Here is a 20,793-nt window from a genome sequence, read left to right on the forward strand (position 1 = left end):
CCAAGTCGTAGTAGTGCATTACTAAAGGCCTTGTGTTATGTCCTATCATAGTAGTACTATATAGTACTTAACTTTTCAATGACTATTACAGTGTGCCACTGGAGGTATGGCGTGCATTAAGGGGCTACATTAAAAAATCGTGATATGACTTTTTTTTTTTAAAAACATATATTTTTTTACTTTTTATGTGCCTTTATTATTTTGATAGGACCAGGGCCGCCGACAGGGGGGACAAAGGGGTATGTTGTCCTGGGCCCAGTGAGATAGGGGGGCCAGAATTGGGTCCCCGTTACATTGTATGTATTGAGTTGGGGGCCCTTTCAGATGACTGTCCTGGGCCCAGCAAAAGCTTGTCAGCGGCCCTGGATAGGACAGTGGAGAACAGACAGGAAACGGCTGGGAGAGAGAGACAGGGAAGGATCGGGAAACGACACGGCTCAAGAATCGAACCCGGGTCGCCCGCATAGCAGTCCAATGCCCAGCCGTTAGAGCCATAGCTGGGCTGTGATATGACATTTGTGCCCTATCGCCCACCACCTCTTCCCCTCAGGCCAGAAGCTGTGCTCCATTGACCAGATGCTGTGCAGCCGCACCTGCTACAACTCGGTCAACATCGGCTTCCTGATCGACGGCAGCAGCAGCGTGGGCGAGGGCAACTTCCGCCTCATGCTGGAGTTCATCGCCTCCGTGGCCGGCAGCTTTGAGGTGCGTGTGTTTGTGTGTGTGTGTGTGTGTGTGCATAGTAGATGGATTACATTCATTATGTCTGATCAATTCAAGTCATTCGTTTCTTTTGTTCCAGACGTGTAAAAGGTTTTTTTCTCCTTTACCTGTCTCCATCCTGTTATCCATCTTCATCAGAGGGGTCACATAGGTTTTGATGTGTTGACGTGCAGGGCTGGTCTAGGGGAGAAATAGGGCCCGGGCACTTTTGGCCTAGAGGGGCCCCTCATAATTAGCGGCACAGAACTGACTCACCATTGGGCCCCGCACCCTCGTGGGCCCCTATTTTCAGAAATGTAAAAAAAAAAATGCCCGCTATGCCAGATGGCCAGTCCAGCCCTGTTGATATGTTTTGTAATCTGCTTATGTCAAGGAGGTGTCACCTCCCTGTTCTGTCAATTATTGACATTTGGGACACACCTACCGCTGTTAGAGTCATATGCCTATCAGGACAGCACTCCAGCAAAGAGAGGGCATGTATGCCCAGCCCACCCCCCCTATTTATTGTTCTTGGGCTGTGCTTTCTGGTTTTACATTACATTTAGCTGACATTTTTATCTTAAAGGGACACTGTGTGAGATTTTTTTGTTGTTTATTTCCAGAATTCATGCTGCCCATTCACTAATGTTACCTTTTTCATGAATACTTACCACCAGCATCAAATTCTAAGTATTCATTATGACTGGAAAAATTGCACTTTTCATACATGAAAAGGGAGATCTTCTCCATGGTCCGCCATTTTGAATTTCCAAAATTTGCCATTTTTTTGCTGCAAAAATTACTGTACTTGGATCATACTAGAAAATGAGAAACTTTATTACTTAGTAAACTTTCATGTAAAGATCAAATTTGGCAATAGGCAGCCCAGTTTCTATGAGCAGCATAGTTGCAGTACCTTTTTTGACCATTTCCTGCACAGTGTCCCTTTAAGTGACTTACAGTGTTTTGGTTACAATCCTTGGAGCAGTATGGAGTTAGGTGCCATGACCTAGAATCTAGGGCATCTCAGCCATGTATTGCGATAGGGAGTGGAAGGGAGGGAATCGAACTGGCACCCATCTGATTTGAAACCCATACCCATTCCCAGCTATGACTCCTTAATCCAACGGTGGTATCTCTTGTCCTCTTTCCAGGTGTCGGACATTGGCACGCGCATCGGTGCCGTCCAGTTCACCTATGACCAGCGGCTGGAGTTTGCCTTCAGCCAGTACCCCACCAAGGAGCTGAACCTGCGGGCCATACGTGGCGTGCCGTACATGAGTGGAGGCACAGCCACCGGTGAGTAGGAATTATTGTATGCATGGACTCATTGCCATCGGTGAGCATACATTATTGTATGCATACTTGTAGACTTACATCCTCTGCTGAGTATGAATTATAGTATGCAAAGACTCACATCCACTGGTGAGTATCAGTTACAGTATGCATAGACTTATTGCCATTGGTGAGCATAAATGATAGTATGCATATACTCACAGCCACCAGTGAGTATGCATAGACTCATGGGTGTCCGAATATGACTCAGACAAAGCAATCACCGTAGAAATTTGTTATGTGTGATATGTGTGGTATGGACATGCAGTGAATTTGAATGTGAACTCACAGGTAACCCCATCATGTGTGGGACTATAAGGATGCATAGGCTGTGATGTATGATGTGTGGAAATTCAGTTGTGAATATCAGTCTGAACATTTCATACGGTATGTGGTTGTAATCTCTAAATTAACACCAGCCAACCGGCCAAATGCTGATGAAATTTCAGTTTGGCTGGTGGAAAAGACCAACTTACTAGCCTCTTTGACCCAGTAGTGAGTGTGTGTTTGGCTACTAATATCAACAAATGCTATTCATTTTGGCTGGTGGTGAAAAACGTTAATTCAGAGCCCTGGTTGTGATCAATAAAGGATGAATGTGAGTCACAAGTGAAGTATCACCCCCCCACACACAGGTGACGCGATCACCTACGCCATCCGGAACCTCTTCTCCAACCGCAGGCCCGGCGGCCGTGGGCGCAACTTCCTTATCGTGGTGACCGACGGCCAGTCGTACGACGACGTCACCATGCCCGCGCGGCAAGCACACAAGGAAGGTAGGTGGCTCAAAGAAGGGTGCACAGTAACAAAGGCACTGTTAATCCAACACTTAGAGAGCATTCTGGGACCAAATTGGGTATGCAAATTATCAATTCATTATCTACATATGCATTGGAATTCTCTTTTCTGATTGGCTGATGGGGTGGCCTTTAATCCCAGAGAACCGGTCAGGTGTAGAACATACGCTTGAAATGCCGACGGTATCTAAAGTACCTACGATTAATTGATAAGCGCAGTTGTTTTCCCCCAAAACTCAATGTTTTCCCCACAAAAAAAACCCTGCCTGTCCACCCTCTCCTCCTAGGCATCACCATCTTCTCCGTGGGCATAGCCTGGGCGCCCATGGACGACCTGCGCTCCATGGCCTCGGAGCCCAAGGATGCCCACACCTTCTTCACGCGCGAGTTCAACGGCCTGGAACAGTTCCAGCAGCCGCTGGTCAAGGCCATCTGCAGAGACTTCACTGAAGCCGTCTGATCATCTGAAGCAGAGGCCACCAACCAACCAACCACACACACACACACACACACAGGGAGAGAGAGAGGGAAAGAGAGAGGGAGAGAGGGGTGTCCACAGTGTGTTAGACACTGTTTGGAGAAAGACTCGGGTGGAGGATGAGTTGAAGAAAGCATTTTATTTACACATGACACCTCCCCAACCTCCAAATTCAGTAGGACACACACCTACAGTGCAGTTTGTATTGAGAAATGTTTAAGTCCCCCTCTCCCTCTTTTTCAGACTGAAACAACAGAAATGTGTTCACATGATTTTGGTGATGTCTCATTTTAATATAATTAAGGATGTGTGTGTGTGTGTGTGTGTGTGTGTGTGTGTGTGTGTGTGTGTGTGTGTGTGTGTGTGTGTGTGTGTGTGTGTGTGCGCGCGCGCGCGTGTGTGTTTTGTGTGAATGGAACAGACCAGCTTAATCCAAATGCTTCCAATGAAAGTAGACAACTTGGATTCAGAAAATGTTTGTGTATTGCTGCCTTTTTTAACTACCATTCCATCTTCCCTCAGTTATACGTAACATATTTATTGCTGATATACTTGTATGTTCTTTGGCCAGTTGTGAGGCTTGGGTACATGTCAGCGTTTCTCTCGTGTATGAGGATTATCGTTCTTCTGCCATTTGAAGGAAACTATGACCAATACCCTTTTTAACCACACTCTCTCACCACCATCTTAAATGAGCATTGTAAAACAAACACACACATTGCTTCACTGATTCTAAATTAGTACGATAGCTAAAATCAATACATGTTTTTCACCGTATGACACAAGGCGATGGGGGAGAGAAACTGAACTAAAAGGTCACCACATTCCACTTGTCGTTTTTTTTTTTTTTTTTTACGAGAGCGCTCATACCTTATTGAAGCGACTTCCAGTAATGTCGGCATCCAGTGTGCCTGACAGACAGCATGGACAGCCATGTCCGCAGCCAGCCAGCCAGGTCGTAAATACAATGCTCACAATAGAAAGACGTGGTGATGGTGGTGGTGAGGGAGAGGGAAGCGCCCAGCTGTTTGTGGTTTTCTAATCTACACCGTGCTTTTTTGTTCTGCCCTTAAAAACTCTTCTCTGACACCGATGCACACCCACACACAGGTAAACCTCCTGTGTCTATATATGCTGCCTTTTTTTTTTTTTAACATATGCATGTTCACCTCTTTCTATTTTTTACCAACCTGGGGCGGGAAGGGGGCAATACAATGATTGTATATTTCTGTCATAATTTATTACTTTCCTCACAATAAAGGACAAGGTATTTTTACAACCTGATCCATGTGTTGTGGATGGTCAAGCAATTCAAAATCCGTTTGCTATTAAATACAAGTGTATTTACAGTGGAGTTATTACTGTAACCAGGGCTGCTGGCAGCTCTGACCAGGCCTGGAACAAAGTCATCTGAAAGGGCCCCCTCTCCCACCCAATACATACGTACATGTAATCAGGGCAGTTTAAGATATTTGGGGGCCCTAGTATGCATAGAGGAATGTGGGGCCTCTTTTGTCCTCGTCAAACTATTGGGGACAGTAAGTTATCACTTTTCAGTGGCTGAATTTTGACCTAAATGTAGGGGTCCTGCCACCCTCACATAATTGTCATTTGAATACAAGTAGGCCTACACGATCAGTCATTGTCAGGGGCCAGCTAGGGCCCTGAGGAAATTGCCCAATTTGCTTGCCCGGTTGTTGACCGGCCTGATCATGACGCTCACTAAGCAATTGATCAATCAAAGTCACCAGGTAAGACTTGGACAAGTCAACATTTGAGCAGCAAACCAATCATGAGGTGTTCATGTGATTATAAAAAATATGCTGCCAAACATAATTTCCCCTTTTGGGTTAAATGAAGTTGTCATCTCAAACAACATACTGTACTAGCTTAAATTACGCAGACCACATAGAGGCTTAGTGAAAAACCAACACTCATTTTAGATATCTGTAAATTCAATAACATGTTTTAACAATCTCTTTCAATTTGTCAAAAGGGTCTTGGTTATTCACAGGTAAGTCAATATGCCCTGCTGTATGTGTACCCTTGTAAAAATAAAAATAAAATGCACACTCAGACAAGACACTAGCAACTCATCACTCTTGCCTGTTGCATTTAACGTTTAGCCAGGCCACGCCCCCCTATAGTGACGCAACACCTTCAAGTCGCGAAGAGATTTGAAAGTCAATGTTAATCAGGCAACCAAACTTTAGGTTTGTCTGGAAAAGATCAGCTGGGCAGGGAGTAGAGGTGGGATCATAAACATAATGTAAAACGTAAAACCTAAAACGCAACCCTCTGCGGATCCAAGTCCCAAGGTAGAGTAAAAACAGGATAAAAAAGGATCCAATGTGATCCCAAAAATCTCTCTCCCTTGACTCCCTTTTTTGGGCTCCCATGAAGGGGTGTGACTTAAATGGCTGAAAGGGACCAGGTGTAAAAAAAACCCTTTAAGTGAATTCAGACCTGTGACTCGGCATTTTCTGTGCATATGTGAACGCTTCAAATTGCTGGTAAATTAAATGAAAAAGATGACATGACATGTGAATGAGTAAAATTCTGGAAATAATAAACACATTACACACTCACGTACTACCAAAAAAACATTCACACAGTTTACACAGATCTCATAAAACACACCAGGAATCTTAAGTGTATGTACAGGTACACCATTTAATATTTATTATAGACATTTTATATACATTACTTTTCAACAGCGGTATTTTGCTATGTGGTACAATCTTTAAAATCTGCTGATTCATAGTTTGTAAATCAAAAACCTTACAAAACTCATCAAAACTCGCAAACTGATCAGAACTTTTTTTTTCCTTTTGGAAGACTAGAAAAAATACTTTATTGTATTAATCATGCATTACACAAACAAAAAAAAATCTTTTAGTTACACCATAAATTGTAGCATGTTTCAAAATAAAATGGTTGTACATGATAAAAGTAGGGAAAAGTGTAATCAAACAAAAAGATGCTTTTGAACCTTGATTCATCTTTAATGTTTGCCACACCAAATCCCTTCAATTTAAAAGAAAAACAAAATAAATGAAGGAAAAACAAAAACTGAAAATATCCCAAAAAATAAAAAGTTCCTCCGTCTGCTTCAAAGCACTGATTTGTAGTAACATGAGGTTTTTCTGTGTCGTCGTCTTCTAGTGAACAGCCGCTGTTCCTGCTGTTCTGTGAGGAGGCGCCATGTCAAGGATCATCCTTTAGAGGGCGCTCTTCCTTGAAATACAGAATAAGACTAACCCAACTGTGAAATAAATACACGGATAGCGTTTTTCTTTTTCTTCTTCTGCTTCTTCGCCTTTTACCTCAAAGATGCCTAACCCTGTGATAAATTAACTCTAATACAGAAGGTGTACAAAAATATCACATAGTGATAGGATGCTGCAGTTAACTTTTATAATCTTTTTTTAAAGTTTTTTTTTTTGTAATTTTATGTCTTTTTAAGAGCTCTTCCAGAGGCCAGGAGTTTGTGGGTGCATCTCTTGCCCTGCAGTTGGGGGGTGGGGTGGGGAGGGGGATGCTAAGGATGAGATGAGGGGGTTACAGTAGGGGCTGGACACAAAAATATGTATCAGGGGACACAGTCCCGACAGTGAAGGAGATGGAGAGTCATGGAGGCTCAGCCCACATCCACTCCAAAGTCAGCCAGGGACCCATCCCATCCTCCCCTCACTAGTAGGGGGTGGGGGTGGGGGAGAAAGGGACAGCAGAAGCTGGAAGATGGCCTAGGGATGGGGATGGGGGAAGGATAAATGGTCAAAATGCTCCTTTCTGCCCAATTGTTTTAAAAACTGAAAATGTTCAGTGCTGATATGGCAGTCTTTATTATTATAGAAAAAGGATTATAAAAACTATATATATATATATTTATATATACTTTATCATTTCTTTTTTTCTTTACACAAAATGTCATGAAACTAATAGCTAAGGTACTGGCTGATTGAACGGAGGAGGTTTTAGGGATCTACTCTCTTGGTTTTTCTCTCCCTCCCCCTCACTTTCTATGCTACGACAGTCGCAAGAAGAGGGGGTGGAGGTGGAGGAGGAGGAGGAGGAGGAGGAGGAGGAGGAGGTGGGGTCAAGGAAGAGACTGGGAGAGAAAACTGAACACCCAGTATGGGGGAAAGTAGAGGGGGGGTCAGATGGGAGTTTCTAAGGTCCAAAAAAATGACCTACTCGATGCACATGATTTCAAGAACCACTTCACGGTTGTTGCGCCTCTAACAGAAACTGACTTCAGCTCAGGCTGAGCACGAGCCCGGCTTCCACAAAAACTCGAAAAAGGCTACATAAGCGGAAGTTTGTAATATTTGTCTTTTTTTAACCAACCCTTCCCATCTGCAACTTACAGTAAATTACAGTTTTAAAACAATACTTTTTTTGTTGTTATTTTTCGTTTGTCAGTGATTTTTCCCTTGCCAGTTCTGGGAGGATGTTCGTTTGTGTGTTTTAATCCGACCAAACTGGAGAAGAGGAGAAGTAGGTGCAGGGGAGGGTGGTGGGTGGATTGATAAGGGTGAGGGGGGGTCGTCATGGACCCCCCCCCCCCCACACACACACTTCCTGCTTGAGAGGCTCGCTCCTGACGGTCCTTTGCGAGTGTCACCTCTGCCAGGGCAGGCTGCAGGAGCGGGAGCAGGAGCCTTTGTTTTTTTGTAGTGTAGTTCAGGTCAGGGGATGCTACCGTTTAACACAAGGCAGTGAAGCAGTCACTTGTTTCTCACCTCAGTCTCTCTGTGTTAAATGTGTGCGCATGTGCATTTGTGTGTGTCTGTGTGTCTGTGTGTCTGTGTGTGTGTGTGTGTGTGTCAGTGTATATGCGCTTCAGGTCTCTCTCAGGCAGGCCCAGGTGGAGAGGGGGAGGGGGGGCTCTAGACGAATACTTTGGCGAGTGCGTCTGCCCCGGCACTGGCGATGAAGGCCTTGGACGGGTGGAAGGCCACATCGTAGATGCTCTCGTCGGACTTCTTCCGGTGTGCAGTGATCTCCTGCACGCACGTCTTACTGTCCAGGTTCCACAGCCGCACCGAGCTGTCATGACCTGGGGAGAGGAGAGAGGGATGAAGAGAAAAAGAGAGAGAGAAAGTAGGAAAGAAAGAAAGAAAGACAGAAAGAAGGGATGAGGATGAAAGGGATTAAATGTCTATATGGCCATTTACTTGGGGCAGCCATGGCCTATTGGTTAGGGAAGCGGGTTCGAATCCCAGCCACCCTCCATGGTTGAAGTTGAGCTAGGCACCTCACCCCCACATTGCTCCAGGGACTGTAACCAATACCCTGTGAATAACTAAGTCGCTTCAGATAAAAGCATCAGCTAAGTGTAATGTAATAGCCAACAATACGTGTGTCTGCAGTACATATAGGTGTATGCTACATACTGTTTCTTGTGTGTGTGTGTGTGTGTGTATGTGTGTGCGTGTGCGTGCGTGCGTGCGTGTGTGTGTATCACTCGGAACCGTGTTCTTGCATGCCTATCTGTGAGTGCGTAATATGTGCATGCGTTTCTTACTTCCTGACATCAGGTAGATGCCGTTGGGATCCACAGCCAGGCAGGTGACTGCATCTAAGTGGGCCACCATGGCGTGGATGAGTTTCCCTGTGGAGGACCGAGAGCAGAGACCATCAGGACTTTATTGAGTGTCACTTTACAAGGTGACTTGACAAGTTGCCGGAACATCTTCAGATGTGGAAATTACTGTTTCATTGGGCAAGTGCCTACATATAGTCTTGTAGTATTGGCACTTGCCCAACATAAAACAGCAGTTTTTCCACATCTGACGATGCTCCAGTGACTCTTCTTTGCCTGCTATTACCAGAGATATTCTATAGAGATATGCCAACATAATAGGTTCCTATGGGCACCTAACGCGACCAGGTTCCGGTCTGCCTAAAGGGGCGTGTCATAATGCTCCTACAATGAATAGAACAGTCCTTAGGTCTGCCTAGGTCTGCCTAAGGGGGGCCATAATAGAACCAGGAAACAATGGGCCAATGGAACCTCTCTCTCTCTACTCTCTCTGCTATTACTTTTCCCATGACACACCAGATTGTGAAGTACAGGAACGCGGAGGATATCTCCCTTTTCTGAGTTGACAAGTTGTTTGCCAACTAGCTCATTTTGTCATGAGCGACTCCTATTTTACCCCAAACACAAGAGTAGGTTGGCAGTCTAATTTTATCCCTACGAAACTCAGGGTCTGTTTTATCCTTATGCAAGTGCAGGACAACATTCTATCGTTTTTATCACTACGCTGACAAAGGCAAGAACCCGGGTGGTCAAGACTGGAACAAAAAAAAACATCAATTTATTTGTTTGGCTAATTTCTCTCTGATGAAGATGGTGCACTGGAGTGTGTAGACTCACCCGACTTGTTGTCGAAGAACTTGATGTGTCTGTCCTCGTGTGCTGTGACTGTGATGGGTAGCGTGGGGTGGCTCACCACCTTGTTGATGTGGTTACCACAAGGTAGAGCTGGAGGAGAGGGGAGGAGAGAAGTCAGACACACACACACACACACACACACACACACACACACACACACACACACACACACACACACACACACACACACACACACACACACACACACACACACACACACACACACACACACACACACACACACACACACACACACACACACACACACACACACACACACACACACACACACATATACTTCAGAATATTGAGAAGGACAACAGCTAGCATGTGTAAAACAGTGTGTGTGTGTGTGTGTGTGTGTGTGTGTGTGTGTGTGTGTGTGTGTGTGTGTGTGTGTGTGTGTGTGTGCTGTGCTTATGTCTGTGTAGATCTATATGGTTATGTGCGCACAAGTGTGTGTGTGTGTGTGTATGCGTGTGTGCACAAGGTGTGTGTGTGTGTGTGTATTAGGGCTGGTAAAATAATATTCGAAATTCGAAAATTATTAGAATATGAGAAAAATATGTATATTCGAACGCAAAAATGAATATTCGAATAATTTACGAAATATATTGCGCAGGGCAGCGCGCGCATTGATTCTCCTAAGTGTCCATGGTGCGTCCCTTACTGGCCTGTGTGTAGCTGCTGCAGTCACATGTCACAACAAGGAAGCAAGGACTACGAGTTGCTTTGTTGATAGAGAGTAGCTTCGTGCAGATTGTTTTGACATTTGAGTTCTTATTGCTGTTCGAACCGCATTGTAAGAAGTTGTCGTCTCTCGTGAATGACTTACAATGTGGAGTTCTACACCCCCACCCCAAACTATGCACGGAATAAAAGTGAGCCGAGTGATAAAGTGGTATGGAAGCTGGCGAGGTGTGAGTTAGCACCATGAAGTCGCAATATAGCTTTTTACAGATAAGCGACTGCTCTTCACATTTTTTTGCACCGTCCGGTCCGCCACAAATGCTGGCTTAAGTAAAGGCGACAAGAGGCAGTCACGAATTGCTTGAATTGGGCACGAGATGCACGAGACCAAAGCAGGCGGCATCGAGGAGTTTGTCAAAGCAGCAATGGAATCAAGCGAGGTACAGACCAAATTTTAGTTGGAGAGGTTGGTGTGTGTGTGTGTGTGTGTGTGTGTGTGTGTGTGTGTGTGTGTGTGTGTGTGTGTGTGTGTGTGTGTGTGTGTGTGTGTGTGTGTGTGTGTGTGTGTGTGTGTGTGTCTGTTCGCGCGTGTGTGGGTGAGTGAGAGAGAGCAGCGCGCATCCGGGAAGGTGCCGTTGTGAAAGACTATCTGGGTCCCCCGTACCAACTCCAGGTGATAGAAACACAACGTTTGGTCAAACAAAAGTCTATCAATCCTAGTCTGAATGAATACGCCCTAAAATTAAGAGTGACATTTACTTAGTTACGACCAAACAACATTGCTTCTAACATCTACAGTCGCCAGTTACGGACCAGGATAGTCTTTCACACCGTGTTTGCTTGGTTATCATCGACGTTCAAAGTGTTGTGCCACCAGGAGGGCACAGCCTGGATAGTGCCGTGTGTCTACTTTCCCACTTCGAGTTTAATTGTGTTGTTCGTATCTATTCGATCCCCAGCACAAAATAAACGGGTAGAACGATATACAATAGCCTTTTCCCCATTGTCTAGTGTCTATTCCGTGCCCAGTGCTCGTTTTTTGCGTGATTTTCTCCGCGGGAAAAATATTAATTAATTAATAATAATATTCGAATATATTCGATATTCGGACCATATTTTAAGACCCATATTCGAATTTAATTTCTGGGGAATGTTACCAGCCCTAGTGTGTATGTGCAAGTGTGTTTGTGTATGCATTTGTATTGGGAGGGAAAGTGGAAAACAGCGATCCTAGCGGTTACGTTCCAAACACCAGGGCGACCCTATTGAAACTCTCATAGACGAGTTTTTAAAAAAATCCCACAAAGATATGACTAGGAACTATAACACCAGACACATTTTTCAGCGTACACAATAGGATGAACTACTACCTGTGAAAATCTTAAGTCATGTTTTGCCCTTTTAAGAAAAATAGAAATTGTGCCAATCTGGTCGGAAACGGACTACAGCTCCCAGCATGCTGTGCTTCGCGCCTCGTTGACAACACAGAGAAACAAATGAACGCGAATGAACGCAAGTTCTTCGCATATCTTCACATTCTTGTAATCCTGTGAGTTCCACATTGTCTTCTTATTAAACATATATACACGCGATCATTTTGGTTTGGTTTTAACTTCTCTAGTAGATATGATGGCTTCTGTGGTGACGAGTAACCACCTCTCTGGCTCATGTTTGGCTATGCTAATTTGGCTATGCTAATTACATGGAGTAAACACGTCACACATGCCAGTCAGTGTAGTTCTGTATTAGCTTTTTAAAGAATATTAAAATCAGTTCAGATCAGTGAAAAACCGAACATTTTACCACCTGATTCGATAAAACGGGCCAACATGCATATTATATGACTACCACTACTTCTACTTCGTCGTCAGGGCCGAGATGTAATTTTTAGAAGAAAAAACCCATTCATTTGTTGCAGGGGCTTGGAACGTTGCCAGCAGGGGGCGATGAGATTACTTTCCCTCCCAATTTAGGAGAGCGAGAGAGAGTGAGTGAGTGAGTGAGAGAGAGAGACAGACAGAGAGACAGCCAGGCAGCCAGCCAAACAGACGGAGAGTGGGCCACTCACTGCTCTCTCCCTGGGCGGGGAAGACCACGATGGGCTGGGAGGTCTCCAGGTCGTACACCACCGTGCTGCCCGTGTTGAAGGAGGCCACAATGTGGGCCGGGTCACAGCCCGTGAAGTCCACCGCCGTGGGGATACCGTGCTCTACGTAACAAAGACAAAAAAACTGGTGTCACGGACTTCCGATTTCAGTTGTCATGATAACGTGCTCTAAAACAAGAACACACACACACACACACACACACACACACACACACACACACACGCGCCAAAGATATCCAATGTGGTCAGCCAAGATAAAATCATACCACCACATGTGTCACCAATGCAGTTTTGGTATATAAAGACAAGATTTCTATGTACTTCATTTGATTCCATATCAAAATCCATTTAGGAACCAAATCTTCAATTTTCCGATGACTAATGCAGCACATGACTCAACCCGCACAATGGCACACAGGCACACACCTCAATCAAGGTTGATAGGTTCACGATTTCGTGCACGCTTGCTTAGCAACCTGACAGGAGAAACCTGAGCAAACTAATTTAGTAGGCGAGAACTTTTCTGCTCCGATTCAGACACAAGCTAGGCCATAGCAACAACGTATATTTCTGACTCATTTCCCCCCCTGATCAACCTGGCAACAGAATAAAAATGGCTTTGATGTGCAGAGACCCTGTTAACTACAGCCAGTCAGTGAGTCCAAGGGTGTTCATTACTCAGCACTGACGTGGGAACAACTGAGAGTCCCGGAAATACATATATATATATATATATATATATATATATAATTTGGCTGGATGCTCTTTCAAACGCCTTTCATACATCAAACATCAGGCAGACACTGAAAGTCTTTCTGCTCACACGTCACAATCAAGGGCAATTTCAGGGAAAAGTGGAGCCTTTTCATAAGCCATCCGTGATGCTAGTGAAATGTCAGGCCATGATTGGAATGATTAAATTCCATTAAATTTGAGCATTGAAATGTAATAACAACATCCATTAAAGTAGGACAAAAAGAAAGAAATAAAATGTTAAATGTAACCCTTTTGCTTCAAATGATTTAGCACCAGACCATAGATCTTTCAGCCTTGTTCATGTGCACTTACCCTTCAATATAACTGAACTGTAAATGCGTTTCTTCTTCACCAAGTGATAGGCTATGCAACATATTACCCTTAACATACAGGTAGCATTGAGTAACCGAAGAGCCTTCAGCTACTAGGCCATCTTATCGTAAATGCAAGCAGTAGCACTGAAAGGTAGCCTGGTCATATATGCCTATAATACAGCACAAGTCCACGTCATCACTCATCAACCGCTCACTATGCTCCTGATTGATATAGTAAAGACATGACAGACGTCAAACATGTCTTATAAGCAGACAGCCAATAGGAAGTGCGTTGGCAGGCATTCAGAATGGGCCTTTCTTATATGACGTCAGAGAACTTTGATTGAAGTGGCATCTGGAGACTTTATACAAACATCACCAATCACCTTCTAAACATGTCACTGATTTCTATCGTTTACTGCCCGAAACCGGTAGTGGTTTATACAAAACGGACCTTTTTTTGACGTTGCGGAAAAGGCCAATTGGACCGGTGAAGGAGCATGAGGTATTGGCAATGCAGAGAACTGACTGACTGACTGACTGACTGACTGACTGACTGACTGACTGACTGACTGACTGACTGACTGACTGACTGACTGACTGACTGACTGACTGACTGACTGACTGACTGACTGACTGACTGACTGACTGACCTTTCTCTACGTTGTAGGTGGTGAGGCAGGAGGCTTTCTCCGTGGGGTTCCAGAGCCGGATGGTTCCGTCGGCCGAGCAGGAGAGCAGCCGGTTCTTGATGCCGCTGTAGGCCAGGCCCCACACTGCATCCGTGTGGCCCAGCAGAGAACCCGCCAGGACACTGGGGTCTGAAGAAGGGGAAGGAGGGGCACAAAGCAATGTTTTTAAGTTTAACATTTAAACCATAGACTGACATATAAACACCGTTGCCAATTCATATCCATGTAACAGTTTTATAATTTATTTGAAAAAAGTGACTGTATATTTGTATAAATTGAACATTTTAAGTAGGACCACATGTTATGGTGTGTGGGGAAGAAAGGGGGGCATCAATGGACATTGAACTACAGGTAGGACCATAGGTTTATCAGCAAGAACTACATGGCACTGGTGGCTAAAGTTTATATGGTAGGTAATGCATCTGAGGTGCAAAGTTCAAGAAGAGAAAAGGGATAATACACAAAATGGCAGTGGGAACGAATCAGACAGCCAAGAGAAGTGTGGCATCACAAGATATCAGTGAAAAAAGCGAAACCATTCTCAAGCATCATCACGTTGTGGTTCCCATTTGCCAAAAAGGTTGTTCCAAATCAGAGACAACACAGTACTCTGAACTAACAGGAACAAAAAAACAAAACACTGCTTCATATCTGTAAGGTACGCAACAACGATTACTCAAGTGTCTGAGCTTGTATTTGCCGGGCACATTGTGGTGACGTTCGGTAGTCATGAAAGACACATTAGCTAACTGGCAATACAGATTTTGATAAATGAATAAAAATGATACACACACACACACACACACACACACACACACACACACACACACACACACACACACACACACACACACACACACACACACACACACACACACACACACACACACACACACACACACACACACACACACACACACACACACACACACACACACACACACACACACACACACACACACACACACAACACTTTTCAAAGCAGCAAAACAAATTGTCCAATGTCCACAATTGATGGGAAACATTATAGACTTGAACAACCACTTTGGCCTGTGTCCAAGTTTGCAAAGTTCAACCGCAAAAACCATGACGCCATTTGTGGATTGGCTTGAGTTTTTCACTGTTATGGTCTGGTTCAAACGGATTAGGATAATCCCAATAAAAAAATTTCAGTTTTCAAACTTCCAGTTTTCTCCCAGTGCAAGGCTAAGTCCCCTCACTGATCAAAGGCATTTATTGTAGCGTACCGTAGGTGTCATAGGGGTCCACGTTGGAGCTGGGCATGTTCCACCACTGGATGGTGGAGTCGATGCCACCGCTGAAACAGTGCTCTCCACTGGAGCTCACAGCCAAGGACAGAACAGGCCCACTGTGGAAAGAGAGGGAGAGGGAGAGAGAGGGAGAGAGAGAGAGAGAGAGAGAGAGAGAGAGAGAGAGAGGGAAAGAGAGGGAGAGAGAGAAGGGGTGGGGAGAGAGAGGGGAGAGAGAGAGAGAGAGAGAGAGAGAGAGAGAGAGAGAGAGAGAGAGAGGGAGAGAGAGGAGAGGGAGAAGAGGAGAGAGTGAGAGGAGAGGGAGAGAGAGAGGGAGAGGGAGAGGGAGAGAGAGAGAGAGGGAGAGGGAGAGAGAGGGAGAGGGAGAGGGAGAGAGAGAGAGAGGGAGAGAGAGGGAGAGAGAGGGAGAGAGAGAGAGAGAGAGAGTGTGTGAGAGAGAAGGGGTGAGAATGAGAGAGAATTACAGGGGAATAGAGAGGAATAGAGGGGGAGATTAAAAATAATTCACACATTTGAAATACATTTTTGTTTGTTGGCATTTGACTGTGAATATTGTGTTAGTGAATATGATTGTGTGTGGAGATGATTGAGCTAAGGTATTTTCGTTATTTTGCGACATTACATGATATCTATGTTTTCCTTTTCCGTTGGATTGAAACCTGGCACTGATGTTTGACATGGACGCTTTTATATCCTGTCATAACCATATTATGAAGAACACTACCAACACTACGGCAAAACCTTGTTCTCCATGTTTTGCTGACAAATCGTGAGGTTGAAGCCCTTTTGGACATCAATTAAACATTCCTGAGGCTGATCATCACAAATGACCTGAATTAACATCACAATCTCGATTTGCAATGGGTTACAACGGCCCTGCCCTAATTGAGGTGTGTAATGTGAGGTGCATCAACAGTGCAAAGCTGTGTCATGTCACGTCATGTCATGTCAGATACTCACACATGGGCTCTGAAGGTGTAGATGGGCTCCACATCCAGAGAGGCACTTCTGGAGGAAGAAAGACATCACAACACAAGTTAGCCTTTACACACAACACAACATGTCACTCAAAGAGGTTATTGGTAATGAACATTTACAGTCACACATTGCTAAATATTGATTCGCTGAGTTATAAGTGGCAAAAAATGTGGCACATCATCGCGTGACCTCTTTATTATTGGTATTTTTAAAATGAGTTGAGGACACCGAATGGCCCTGGCAAAACAGAGTTCAAATGGGTACATGGCCCCTTGGTGGCATGCGCTCCCCAACTTCTGGTGCATCAATAGTAATAACAAGTCCGACAGGCGGACAACAGATGCGTCCGTCTATGCCCGTTCTGAACCTTTTTTGCCCAAACGCCCCCTTGGCCTCCTCATAACCTGTCAAGGCAATTTATCAATAAGCCTACCATGTACTGTATAAGCCTGGATTTGAAAAAGTACCATAGGATTTCAACAGTGTTGGGCAAGTTACTGAAAAACTGTAATGCATTGCTGATTACATGTTACTGTCTTTTCAAAATAATCCCTTACACTACATTTAGCAATTTGGGGACCTAAGGCGAATTTAGCTAGGGGGGCCATCGGCCCATCCCATATCACATTTTTTTTTAACATAAAATCTCTATTTTTGTTATTTATGTTTTTTTTTTTATCACGATTTTTTATTTAAAAAAAAAATAATTACAAACATAAAAAACAGGCAAACATTACAACCCTTTCTGGACAGATTTCAATGAATAGGCTATTTGCAATTTTGCATAGGCCTACATTAAATAAACTAAAATGTGAAATTCTCTTTTCACTTTAATATGAGAGCAGTGATGTCCCCCCCTCACTGAAGTGTTATTTCATGTGTGTGCATGATGCTGTCACCTATTTGAAGTGACGTTGATGTTGGATTTCATGGAATACTTTTAAATGCCGCTTTGGGAAGAAAACAGAGTAGGCCTAGGCGACAGGTGAACTGTCTTTCTGTCAAAACAGTGGTTTGCAGGCGTTTGCGTTTTCACGTGGATATTGTCTTCGTGGACCGTAACAGACAAACCGTAAGTTCCATAAACTAATCAATGAGACATTTACTGCATAAACCGAAAAGCGCGCTCTCTGTCAAACCCTTTAAAAGACGCGTGTGCGTATGATCAACAGTAACACAGCCTTCACTCTCCCTGTGCTCGCGTTAATCGAAGTATCGAAGTAATCTCCTCCACCCACGCTCAAAGCGCGAGTTGCTCTCTTGCCTGCACTTCTCACAGCATTGTCAAAAAATACAGGGGATTGCCGGTGTTCGGGCTGTTTTCTTCAAAGGGTGTTGTTTCTTTTGAGTGGTGACGCTGTGTAGTCTAACAACACTGAACATAGGAAACGCTATCTGCAAATGTCTCATGCCTTCCTATTTTTTGTGCTCCGCTTGGTGTTATTGACCATGAAGAGTTTGTTGAGTGTGGCGCTTGACAGTTATCCTCCTTATCTGAAGACGTCTTTGTGTGAATGTTTAGGAACTCGGCTAGCACACATGGCACACATGGATGGAATATGCATACAGACTTCTGTGCTTCTGCAGTTGTGTCCGATAATGCAACCAATCAGCTGCGTAGCCGGTTTGCTAACCATTATGGGAGACGTTTTGGTTTGCACGCATGAGCTCCAGGCCAAAACTAAGCTCTGCCACTCCACTAAGCGACTGCCACCTTGTGGACACAAGAGGGAATCACAAGAGGGAATCACAATTCAGAAACGCATCACGGGAGGGCGGACGGACGGACGGACGGACGGAGGGACGGACGGACGGACACCAAAGCCTCTTATAGAGATGCGTGGGACGCATCTAAAAATGTAAAAAAAGAGAACACAATTTTAATATGTGTTGCGCAGCATCTTCCAGAACGGTGGTTCCCAACCAGGGGTACGCGAGCACATTACTGGGGGTATGTGGAAAAAGTGTAACGATAACACATGTATGAAATGTAGCAAAATTGGTATAGAGGAGGCCATGTAGAGTTTGAGACAAAAAAAACTTTCGGAAAAACAGTTCCAGAACACCCCAGATCAACTCACAAAAATATAGAAAATAAAACGTGCAAAAACCAGTTAGGCTATACAATGAAAATTAGTTAAAAATGAGTGAATGTTTCTGAGAGCACTTGCTTTTTGGCGGGGACGGTCTTCTGCAGGTTCCAGAGCTTGAGCGTGTGGTCTTCGGAGACGGTGACCAGCACGGGCTCCACGGGGTGGAAGGCCAGCGCCCGCACCCCGTCAAAGTGGCTCCGCAACGTGTACTTGGGGTTCCACGTCTTCCGGAACGCGTCCTTGTTGGTTGGGAGCTGCAATGGAAACAAAAAAGCAAAGTGAGTAAGGAACAGTTCTTGTATTCTTTTAAGATATTTTTTGGTCTTTTCTGACTTAATGTGTGATAGCATAGTGCGAGATAAGACAGGAAATGAGTGGACAGAGAGTTGGGGAAGGATTGGCAAATGACCAGACTCGAACCGGGCGGGATGCTGCTGAGGGCATAACTCGCATGTATTGCAGACAGTCAGCTAGACTTGACCCTGCCTTAAACCTAAACCGTCAGTGATGTCATGTCCCCGCGAGGATGGTTTTGAATGCAACGTCAGTTTTAGACACCCAATACTGCCGCCTGGTCAATGAGTGATGCGTTGGACTGATACTATGTAGAAAAGGGAGATGGGGAAGGGTTGAGAAATGACCCAGAATGGACTTGAACTTGGACTTGAAATGACCCAGAGTGTAGCATAGCCGCCCATCAGTTGATGTTATGGTGCCACTGCAGCCCCTGTAACATTTCTATACATGGTTTATATGTCAGTGTAGAATCTCATGATGGGATGGGAGAGGAAATGTCCAGTTGCTTACAGCTAAACCCTTAGATAGACCTAAGCTGATGCGATATTGTCATCAGACCTATTTTTGTTTGTGCTTTGTGATCCTTCAAATAGGTCAGTTAGAAATCAGAGTTGAAATCAGGGCCAATCAGGTGTCCATATTTTGTGGGCTGAGGCAGGAGGAGGCAGGCGGAGGGGATGGGGTCGGTTTGGGTTGGCGGGAGATGTTGGTGGGTCATCGTCATGGGGTATTGGCGTCAGTGATGGAGCCCTCTTATACCAGAGATACACCAGCGGCGACGCGATTCAAGCGACAAGTGCAGCAGCAAGCGATACGAGCGATTGAGGAGACAAGAGTATATCCGTACAGGCAGAAGGCAAAGCATTCAAGCATTCCCATTGGCTGTGGTCACTGACCTCTATACAGTCATTGGCTGTCGCGGCTTGTCGCCGAACCGCGTCATAGAAAGTTGAAAAGATTTCAACTTCAAATTGTCGCGCTCGTCGCGCAAATCGCTCTAGTCTCCAGAATCGCTTTTGTCTCTAGACTCAATACAAAGTCAATTACTTCCGTCGCTCGACTCGCTCAGATCGCCGCTGGTGTATTTCTGCGGTTATACCACAGACACTCATAGCTGACTAGTCGTTTCCGGACTTGAACACCAAAGTGATCGCCGTCTCTGTTATTGGTCACACAGACCGTTAAGAGTTTGTCTGTATAGGGCATATGTCTCTCTCCCACTCTCTTCCTGTCATATTCACTACTACCCCATCCTCAATAAAGGCAAAATAAGTCCATATGAGGATTGCATATGTCAACGTAATCAATTGTGTATTTTTATTTGCATCAAGGCATGAATGAGACAGCATTCGCCTGCCACCCGTTCGGGACACACAGGACAAAAACTATTTGACACGAAGGCATGACATGTTTGTCTATGTCCTCCAGAGGATCACAGTGATGTATAAACTCCTGTGTTAATGGCTCTGTCATAGTTGTACAGGTAAAAAAAAGCGAGAGAGAGCAAGAGAGAGAGAGAGAGAGAGAGAGAGAGCGAGCGAGCAAGAGAGCAAGAGAGCAAGAGAGAGAGAGAGGATGACGGAGATGGTTGGCTCATAAAAACATGTGGATGACACAAAAGAGAGTGTGGACAGCAGGGGAGGGGGGGTTTGGGGGACCAAAAAGAGAGGTCATAAAATTAGAGGCTAAGTGTGTGCGAGATATCAGAGCACACAGTGAGAAAGATCATTCAAAGGGTGTGTGTCTGGTTGGAGGGGGGAACGAATTGGATCGTGTGCAGATCAGACAGCATGAGTGTGTGTGCATGATGGAGTGACACAGGGAGAGAGGACGAGGGAAAATGACAAGAAAGATCAAAGGCAGTGTATGAATGTATGTGT

The 20,793-nt window shown here is 44.7% G+C and overlaps 2 protein-coding genes and 1 non-coding gene across 3 annotated transcripts in view; 1 reads left to right on the forward strand and 2 right to left on the reverse strand.

The window, feature by feature from the left end:
- The window catches only part of coch (coagulation factor C homolog, cochlin (Limulus polyphemus)), a 10,988-nt gene extending 7,368 nt beyond the window's left edge, over positions 1–3,620 (forward strand). Inside the window, exons 10-13 of the mRNA XM_063224068.1 lie at positions 551–705; positions 1,857–2,001; positions 2,673–2,813; positions 3,122–3,620. Coding sequence (XP_063080138.1) covers positions 551–705; positions 1,857–2,001; positions 2,673–2,813; positions 3,122–3,294 — 614 coding nt within the window. The 3' untranslated portion in view covers positions 3,295–3,620. The remainder of the gene's footprint in view (positions 1–550; positions 706–1,856; positions 2,002–2,672; positions 2,814–3,121) is intronic.
- Positions 3,621–5,965: 2,345 nt separating this feature from the next.
- The window catches only part of strn3 (striatin, calmodulin binding protein 3), a 38,149-nt gene continuing 23,321 nt past the window's right edge, over positions 5,966–20,793 (reverse strand). Inside the window, exons 9-16 of the mRNA XM_063183733.1 lie at positions 18,695–18,870; positions 16,506–16,553; positions 15,522–15,643; positions 14,236–14,403; positions 12,474–12,614; positions 9,698–9,805; positions 8,843–8,929; positions 5,966–8,374 (exon numbers count right to left, since the gene is read on the reverse strand). Coding sequence (XP_063039803.1) covers positions 8,205–8,374; positions 8,843–8,929; positions 9,698–9,805; positions 12,474–12,614; positions 14,236–14,403; positions 15,522–15,643; positions 16,506–16,553; positions 18,695–18,870 — 1,020 coding nt within the window. The 3' untranslated portion in view covers positions 5,966–8,204. The remainder of the gene's footprint in view (positions 8,375–8,842; positions 8,930–9,697; positions 9,806–12,473; positions 12,615–14,235; positions 14,404–15,521; positions 15,644–16,505; positions 16,554–18,694; positions 18,871–20,793) is intronic.
- On the reverse strand, positions 14,753–14,834 carry LOC134435624 (small nucleolar RNA SNORD53/SNORD92). The gene has a single exon (XR_010032035.1). It is a non-coding gene; the product is annotated as a small nucleolar RNA SNORD53/SNORD92 (small nucleolar RNA).

The sequence above is a fragment of the Engraulis encrasicolus genome, chromosome 19, assembly GCF_034702125.1.
Source record: "Engraulis encrasicolus isolate BLACKSEA-1 chromosome 19, IST_EnEncr_1.0, whole genome shotgun sequence".
In the NCBI taxonomy this organism is placed as follows: Eukaryota; Metazoa; Chordata; class Actinopteri; order Clupeiformes; family Engraulidae; genus Engraulis; species Engraulis encrasicolus.